This window comes from Podarcis tiliguerta (assembly GCF_965153285.1).
Source record: "Podarcis tiliguerta genome assembly, chromosome: 6".
Taxonomy (NCBI): Eukaryota; Metazoa; Chordata; class Lepidosauria; order Squamata; family Lacertidae; genus Podarcis; species Podarcis tiliguerta.
This window is the reverse complement of record NC_139539.1, coordinates 47,710,742-47,720,132: the sequence shown is the minus strand read 5'-3', so window position 1 is coordinate 47,720,132 and position 9,391 is coordinate 47,710,742. Positions and strand designations below refer to the sequence as shown.

Genomic DNA, 9,391 nt, shown 5'->3' with positions numbered 1-9,391 from the left:
TTGTTCAGTTTTATCCAGGTGTGTTTTTATTTTAGCAACCTTCGTGCTTGTTTGAGAGATAAATCTGTGTCCAACTTGGATTTTGTGTTAACCCCAAATAATAAATTACTCAGCTGCACTACAGCTATGTACATATTAGCAGTTTGAAACCACTGAGGTTGTGTATCCACCCCCCCCAACTGCATTTCAAGTCTCATTTTTTCCCTGCTGTACACAACAGGGATGTTTTCACTGCATAACCTGATTTGTTTCCCCATGTCTGCACCTCCCCACCAACTTCTAGTTAATGAATCTGTGATCTGCGTATGCACTGCCCTAGCTCCTCTGATATCACAGAGAGATAAATAAACTCAGGCCATGTCACTAAATGCTACCTTGGAGGTTTTAGGATAAGAATTCGAAGGTCTGTGTGCAACTTTTGTTAAATACAGCCTCATAAAACTAAAGCTTTTAGATCTACCTGTGTGGCCAAACTACTGGTAAAGGTACAGTGGTACCTCAGGTTACATACGCTTCAGGTTACAGACTCCGCTAACCCAGAAATAGTGCTTCAGGTTAAGAACTTTGCTTCAGGATGAGAACAGAAATCGTGCTCCAGTGGCGCGGCAGCAGTGGGAGGCCCCATTAGCTAAAGTGGTGCTTCAGGTTAAGAACAGTTTCAGGTTAAGAACAGACCTCCGGAACGAATTAAGTACTTAACCCAAGGTACCACTGTAAAGGTAAAGGGACCCCTGACCATTAGGTCCAGTTGTGGCTGACTCTGGGGTTGCGGTGCTCATCTTGCTTTACTGGCCGAGGGAGCCAGCGTACAGCTTCCGGGTCATGTGGCCAGCATGACTAAGCCACTTCTGGTGAACCAGAGCAGCACATGGAAATGCCATTTACCTTCCCGCCGGAGTGGTACCTAGTTATCTACTTGCCCTTTGACGTGCTTTCAAACTGCTAGGTTGGCAGGAGCTGGAACCGAGCAACGGGAGCTCACCCCGTCGCAGGGATTCGAACTGCCGACCTTCTGATTGACAAGTCCTAGGCTCTGTGGTTTAACCCACAGTGCCACCCATGTCCCTACTACTGAACTGCATGCTAAATTGTCATCTAATAGCAACATCCAATAGATGGTTGGATAGTGTTCTCGAAGCTACCAGCATGAGTTTGACCAAACTGCAGGAGGCAGTGGAAGACAGAAGTGCCTGGCGTGGTCTGGTCCATGGGGTCACGAAGAGTCGGACACGACTAAACGACTAAACAACAAATAGGAACAGGGCTTTCTTTGATGTGCCTACAGTATTGTGGAATGCCCTCTTGGGGGAAGGCTGCATGTTCTTTGGCAACCTTCACAAACAGCTATATCATTTATTTTTTATCTGACAGATTTGTGAGGAGCTTCTTCTTCTTCTTCTTCTTCTTCTTCTTCTTCTTCTTCTTCTTCTTCGTATCTTGCTGTTGCTTTAGCTGATTTAAAGTATTAAAGTTGTGTTTAGATTTTTATGAGTTTTAAGTCTTGCTTTGGATAGAATCTTATTTTACGATGGAAACCACTTTCAAACTTTATTTGTTGCTGCTGAAAAGCGGTATACGATTTGGAATAGCACCTTGTTGATATAAATCAGTTGAGCAGAGAGTTGCAGTAAATGTTTAGCTTGCTGTAATCAGAATGCATTTGTATGCTGCACATGAGAATGAGGTGGAATATATATGGATTTTCATGTTTGGGTATCCAGTGTGCATAGGTGAAACATCTTTTTCGGATGTTGTTTGTCAGCTGAGTGGCCTTATACAGTATAGCTGCTGGGGTAGAGAGGATCAGAGCTGTTTCCAGAGCTGTTTAACACACTGGATTCTGGACTGAGGAGAATGATGAAGGAATTTTCTCTCTTGTTCATAGTTACTTGTCCACAAAATGATAAACCTTTATTTCCCCCAAGTAAGTCAATTGGTTTTTCACTCTCGGCTTGTGCTTTTAAGATGGATGGAATTATGTATGTCTTACATCCTCATAGGCGATTGGGAGTATCAATAGAGACATCACTCTTTTCGCTTCTGACATGCTCATCAGGGAAATAGTGCTGAAGCAAAAGAATTAATGTGGCATTTGATTTAATACACAGAACCCAGTACTCAATTCCAGTAATGACATATGTCTTTGGGGCAAGTCAGCTGGAGCTGTAAAGGAGTGGGGACTGCAGCCTGATTCTGCTAAGGAGTTTGCAAAATCAGTTCTGAGAGTAGCCATTTTTAAGAGAAAAGAGTGAGCATGAATCTTAGTTTTAAATTACATCCATCTCAGAAGCATAGAACCAAATATCCCTACATTTAAAGTAGGAAATCTAAACAAAAGTAAGTCTTTTTTAAAAGAAGAAGAAGAAGCCTGCAATCATATTTTGTTATGCCTAAACCAAAGGGGTTGGATTAACACAAAATCTGGGGCAGCATAAAAAGGATAATTTGAGCAAGATTGCTTGCTAATTTTTTCCCCTTCCCAAAATTCATTTGAATGTGTCTTTATTATTACATATTCATAGTCAATGGGGTCCTGAGTAATTTGGGACTGCATAGATTTAAAGCACCCACCCACAGAATCCCGGGAAGTGCAGATTGTTAAGGGTGCTGGGAATTGCAGCTCTGTGAGGAGGAAGCCACGGTTATAAGGATTCTTCTCTCGGTGTGTGTTAAATGCATGGTGTGTTTTTGTGTGTGTGCATGGAGCTGTTTAAGACAAGAGTTCCCTATTCAAACTATTATCTGCACTTTTAAGTGAATATGGATCTAAGAACAACCTTCTGTTTCATTATCTCTGTGCTGATATAGTGTCCGTAAAGGGGATCCAAATAGCTTCACAGCCACCACTTCTCAGAGCACTACCTCATCCCACTCACCATCCTTAGTAAATACTGGCCTCCTTTACACAGGGGTTGTAATGATTGTTGAGAATTTGCATGCTTGAAATCTGCTTTAGAAACACAAATTTCCAATATATATCACTAGAAGAATCAGCAGGGCCAGATTCAGGTTTGATGAGGCCCCAAGCTACTGAAGGTAATGGGGCCCTTTATATGTCCAGCTGTCCTTTGTCAACAACAAATTGTCGCTGTTTTTTGTGTTGAATATATACAATATGGCAGGGGTTCCCAAACTTTTTTCAAAGAGGGCCAGATTTGATGAAGTGAACATGCATGAGGGCTGACCAAAGTTCTTGACATTTTTTTAGGATTGAAATTGTTGAGCTTTTTCTACAATTTTATCCCAGTGTTGTTGAACTTTTTAGGAAATTTTACCCCAGAAAATAAACTGCCACAGGGGTCAGATTAACATAGCTGTCAACACTTCCCTTTTTAAAAGGGAAATTCTCTTATTCCGAATAGGATTCCTCGCAAGAAAAGGGAAAAGTTGACAGCTATGCAGGTTAAACCGACTGGCAGGCTGGATAAAGCCCCCAAGACAGACTTTGGACATGTCTGCTATATGGTAATGTATGGACCTAATAGGTATATAAAGCCATTTGCACATAATAAAGTATGTATTTTATCAAAATAATTGTTGAACTGAAATACAGTTAAGAAGAAGAATATTAAAAGTGAAATACTTTTAAATTTTTGGTGGGCCCCCAAGAGTGGGGCCCTAACATATAGCTTGTTTAGCTTATACGCACTGAGTATCAGCCACCTGGCCTGAAACAGATTAAAAAAAATATCTTCGTTTACAGCTCTCTACTTTGGGGCTTAAGAATCTTTCCTACATTTTCCAGCCGCTCCCCTTTTCTGAGAGTAAAACCCTTTAAATCAGGGTCTGGCCTCCGTTTTATTGATGTGAAAGGATTTTGGGCAACAACACTTGCCCCCAAAAAACAGGATAAAAATAAACAGGCTCGTAAACAAAGAAGGACTGTGGTATGAACTTCAGTGACACTCTGTTACTAAACATGTTCTTTGGGAAATAAGCTCCACTGATGGACCTCCTGCTAAAAGGAAAAGGAACGACCCTTCACCCCCTTGTGATTCGCGAGAGCCGAGCCGGCGTTTAAAAACATGCGGCCCCATCAGCTACAGCTTCGCCTCCAGGAATTCTGACCCTGATGAGCCACCGTACCAGCCCCTTGCCATCATGTGATTACAAGTCAGCTGATAAAAAAAACCACTCCCGCATGCGGAAGTGATCGCGGTGCTCGGCAAGATGGAGGGGGCGTTGGAGCATCATTTAGAAGACACGTAGGTGCTGGGGAGGGAGGGAGGCGGCGGGCGGCCCTTCCTTCTCCCTTTTGCCAAAGGGCCGTCGGAGTCGTGGGGCAGGGGGAGGGTGACGCGGCTCTCTCCTCGGGTGCATCCGGTACAGTAGCAGTCGCTGATCTCTGCTGTTTCCTCCTCCGTTAGAATGAAGAACCCCTCAATTGCAGGAGTCCTATGCACCGATTCCCAGGGCCTCAACCTGGGCTGTAAGTAACGCCGACACCTTGTTGTCGCATGTTCCCATGACGTCCAAGATGCTGCCTGTGTTTTTAAAAATAGCTTGCTGCCCCCTTGAAGACCCCTTGCCTTCCTCTGTGGTTCTCCCTCAACTTGTTCTCTCCTCTCGTCTCCTCCTAGTGTCAGACCAAGGTAGAGCTCTTCAAGCACCTAGCCTGGTCTCTTATTGCATTGAGAAACCCAGACGGTTTCTTTACCAAAATGCTACCTTTGGCCACAACTGGGAACTTAGTGGGGTGGCTGGTGTTAGGTGCAATGCTTTTTTCGGGGGGGGGACGGGACGCAGGGATACGCATACCCCTAAACATTTTGTGAATCTAAGTTTGGCCTCATTGAGGGGCAGTATTTCAATATGAGTAGGAAAATGAGAGTACCCTTAAACATTTTTTTTTAGAAAAAAAAGCACTGGTTGGGTGTATGTGCATAATAGTTACCTATGTAGCTGAAAAGCGGTGATAAATGTGACTGTGGCATCTACATCCTCCCTTTTTGCCAAATGTCCTCAAGATGGTGCCTGAAAAGAGATCTACATAAATTCTGAGCATCGTTTTTACTAGTTTAAATTAGGCAATGATTAAAACCTTGTTTTAATCTAAAGTGCTGTGTATACAAAGAAATTATTTAAAAGTCAGATTGGTAGTTATAGCATTAACAGCAAAGAGAGTCTAATAAGAGACCTCCTATTGCTTGCTTATGTGGTAGCTGCATTGCTATCTAGACGACTTGTACAACTTAATACAATCTCCTTGTATTGCACGGTTCTAAAGTGCACAGCTATAGTGAGTGACTTTAGATCAGCCAGCTAGCCTCAAGTAAATCAGTAATGGATGCTCCTGTATCTTCTGAACACCTCTATTTAAGATTTGTGAAGGCTTGACAAATTAAAACGTACTGCTAGTTAATAATCACTAACCCAACACAGCTACAAAATTCTTGCTGCTATTAGTTTTCTTTAAAGGTGACCTGTAAAAGTGATGACACAGGGATCACTTTGGCAAGGCAGGGACTTAGTTCTCCTCCTCTCTTGATTCAGCTCATTTATACCTTAACCCCCTATGCACACGCTCTTCACTTTCTTATGCAACAACACTAACAAATCTTGCATATCATCTTTCTTCCTCAAGTGGCTCTGTTTCTTAAGGCTGCCTCTATAATATCTCTGTGTCCTAGAAAACTTGACAGATGTTCCTTATGTCTGAGACCTTCTTGGCCTTCACTTAACCATTCCCTAGCAGCTGTAAACAAGTCAGACTGTCAGATAGTGGGCAGGCAGGGGGAAAAGGAAATATGGGGAAAGGGTGCTAAAATGGGATATGGAATAGGAGTGAGGAAGAAGGGCAGAAGAAGTAGGAAAGGAATAGTTATTTGGGTTTTCTAAATATTTTTTATTTGGAAAAAAATATTTGCCCATTAGGGTAAATTGCATCAGGAAATTTTTGTTGCCTTAGAGAGTGATGCAACTTAGTATGTTTATTTTACATATATTAAGTAAACAAAGCTTTAAAAAAACCCTCAGTACTTTCAGATTTTTTGTCTCAGTACTTTTATATATTTAATTTGAAATATTTGATGGGGAAATTAAGAGCCCATTTAATGTGGTTTAAATGTTATATTGTGTAAAAATATTCATAAAAATGTAAAATGCTAGCACTTGGATGATTGCCTGAAAAACATTATTACTTTGTAATTGCCAGGCTTCCATAATACTGCAATTGGCATCCATTCTTTGTTATTATTTTCAGTTTATGGAATTGAAAATTCTCTGGTTAAGGACATTTGGTTTCCCCCTTTTCAGTCAGCATTTTTTGTTTTGCATCCCTGAACTGACCACATCCTGTATTTCTTTACTCATTTTAAATGATAAACCATTGTCTTCTAGGTCGTGGTACCCTCTCAGATGAACATGCAGGTGTGATATCTGTTCTAGCCCAGCAAGCAGCCAAACTAACGTCTGATCCAACAGATATTCCTGTAGTGTGCCTCGAATCAGATACTGGGTATGTGTATTTGGAGCTATTAGTTCCTTTACTTAAGACAAATTAATTGACATGACAGGCCCATTGCTTAAGTTGCCTTCTCATATGGATAAATTGGTTAATCCTTGCTGCTCTCTGGGTTCTGTCTTCCATGTGCATGGTAACTTGTTTGGAAAGAACAGCTTCAATTTCTGATCTTTTGTTCTTGGAATTTGAGCCGACTTGCAAAAGTACTCTCAAAAATGAAGAAGGCACAAAGATCTTAACTAGCCTCAGTTAATGTGTTTTGCCATCAGGCTCTCAGTGTATCTGGGAAGTAGGTTATTGTTCTTCCTACTTTTCTTAGCTATAGCGCTGCACCCTCCTTTGATCATATTGCATGTTGCAAGAGCCTCGTCCTTGTAGTTTCCCCTCTGCTATGGAGTAATTTGCTCTCTTCTGCTAATGGGTTGTGGCAAACATAAGAGGAAATAGGATCATCTGTTTAGGATGCTGATATCATGGAATAAATTGAAAGATTCTTCCTTGGTGCATGTGGCTTCACTGACTTTGGAGTTCTGTAGGACTAATTTTAGGCTTTAAACATATACTTATTGAAGCCTTGTAAATACACCTCCCAGTTACTAGTCTGCCTGGGGCTGGCAGGGGTGAAGAGCTGCATTCTGTGTTGGGCACTGATGAGGGATGGAGTGTACCAACCTTCCTCTGCCAGTTCACTCAGTTGCCTACATGAAATGGGTACCAGGCTAGTGCACAAATATAAGGCTGGTTTAAGCCTTATTTTAAGTGTTAAGTTTCTTGTAAGCAGGGGTGTGCTTCCAAGCCTTGTTCCCGCCACAATGGCCACATTTGGAGCCTTCCATGAATTTGAGGGTGAAGGTCTGAGGTGGGAAGCTTCTACTTACGGAGTCTCCCTGTGGATTTAGCTCTCCAGTAGCACAGGGCTTTAAACTGTGTATGTGTGGAGCCTCAAAACTTTTGAAGTGCTCTAAAGGTGGTGATGCACCCCAACTCCCATGTTGGTCAACATGTGAGTAGAGCCAATGCCCAAATAGGGCACTGATAAGGTTTACAAGGAAAAAGGTTTAATAAATAATTCTGGGTTTAAAGTCTACCTGATTTTGCTAATATTTGAAATAATGGTGATTAAAGGGGTGTCATCAAAATATCTATAGCTGTATTACAAATGATGACAAGTGAAGAGAATCTGTGTGATATGAAAAGCAACAGATCTAAAGGCAATGACAGTGGGCTGCAGTTATTTTGGTTAACATTTGGGACTTGTTTCATTCTATGAAAGTGGTGTGTTTAAAAACAAACCTTCTGTTTCTTTCAGCAATATCATGATCCAGAAGCATGATGGCATCACAGTAGCAGTACACAAAATGGCATCTTAACCTTATACATCTACAATACTCCTTGCTCTTCAACATTTATGCACCTTTGTGGACTACTCTTCTACAGATTAACATAGGTTGAATATCCAGTATCACTAGGTAGAACCCAGCTGGATTGGACTGTAAACATTCTCCCAAGTTGGTATGGAATCTTAATTGCTCTGAACTTGTGCCATTTCATATTATCATGTGTGGAATGTTTTCCTGTTACATGGCTGGGGAGAACACCTTGTCAGGTGGCCCCAATACTCAATAAATCAATAAATAAACAAACTAGAACACACTGCTTGTTCACTACCGTTTGACTTAATGTTGTTTTATTTGGTGTGTCTAGCCAGGCAATGACATTCACTTGTCTTAAGAAAATGCAGTTGTTTGGTATACTGAGCTTCCTTCTATGTACAAAACTAACAATCACATATTTAAAAGGGACTTGACCATAATAGTTGCATGACTAATGAGACAAACTGTTTTGTGTCATCTGCTTGTTAGCTGATGGCAGTGTATTAGCTACCATCTGTAAAGCTCTCTCTTCTGAGTTTCTTGAATTCCACTAGCTGATCAAGAGATACACACAGGGTTGATAGTAAATCTGGCTTTTTCATGGATCAGGGATAGCTCAGTCAGTAGAGCATGGGACTCTCAGAGTTGCAGGTTCAAGCTCCACGGGCAAACGATTCCTGCATTGCAGGACGTTGGACCAGACGATCCTCGCGGTTCCTTCCAGCTCTACAATTCTTGATTTTATGTTCTAATTCCAGAGACCTAGACATCTAGCATTTAGGATATCCTAAGAACGAACAAATCTGAATCCCCTCTGGAGTCCTGAGGACCAATACATTTCAGACCAAACTCTGCCATAGGTTAACTCAATGGAAAGTGTTTACCCCAGGGGGATAAATCTTAATCAAATTTCTGTAGTTTTTATTTTAAAAAAACAAGAGCACATTTCTAACCTAGAATACTTGAATAAAGAAATTTATTTTTATGGATACTTGTTTAAAGAAGGAAAGATTACATATTCCTCAAGATGAAAACCAACCTACCTTTTCATGTGCTAGGGAATATTTTTTATTGTGTAATCTAAAAATCAAATAAATTCATGCCAATGGTGGTATGCTGAACTATTTCTTTAAAAATAATAATAATTCAAAGTGAGCCAGGACAAGGGCTTTACCTCCAGGGGCACTGGCTCAATCCACTTGTAGGAAAAAAGACCTTGTTTTCGCCAATGATATCAAGACTCTTATAATCAGGGTACAGAGGGCTTCCTCTGAAGCTAGGTTTCAGCTGCTGACCTTCAAACATGCAGGGTTTCTTATTTTAAAGGTACAACGGAGCCATTAAGAGGAAATGGCCAGTGTTTTGACCTGTCACGGTTATTTTGCAATTATTTACTTTCATACCAAAGAACATTGCATAACTAGTCCAAACACACATTTCCTAGTAGGGATACTGGCACTGTAGGTTCTCTTTATAGCTTCTACAGGTGCAGGCAGGCATTTAAAATGGAACACTGAACAAAAGGGATCGCTCAGTCAGTGGAGCATGAGACTCT

The 9,391-nt window shown here is 41.2% G+C and overlaps 1 protein-coding gene across 1 annotated transcript; it reads left to right on the top strand.

Annotated features, from left to right (window-relative positions):
• The first annotated feature begins 4,101 nt into the window (after positions 1 to 4,101).
• On the top strand, positions 4,102 to 8,116 carry LAMTOR5 (late endosomal/lysosomal adaptor, MAPK and MTOR activator 5). The gene is made up of 4 exons (XM_083447765.1): positions 4,102 to 4,205; positions 4,368 to 4,429; positions 6,340 to 6,457; positions 7,773 to 8,116. The coding sequence occupies exons 1-4, from the start codon at positions 4,171 to 4,173 to the stop codon at positions 7,831 to 7,833; spliced, it is 276 nt and encodes a 91-aa protein (XP_083303891.1). The 5' UTR covers positions 4,102 to 4,170; the 3' UTR covers positions 7,834 to 8,116.
• Positions 8,117 to 9,391: the final 1,275 nt, after the last annotated feature.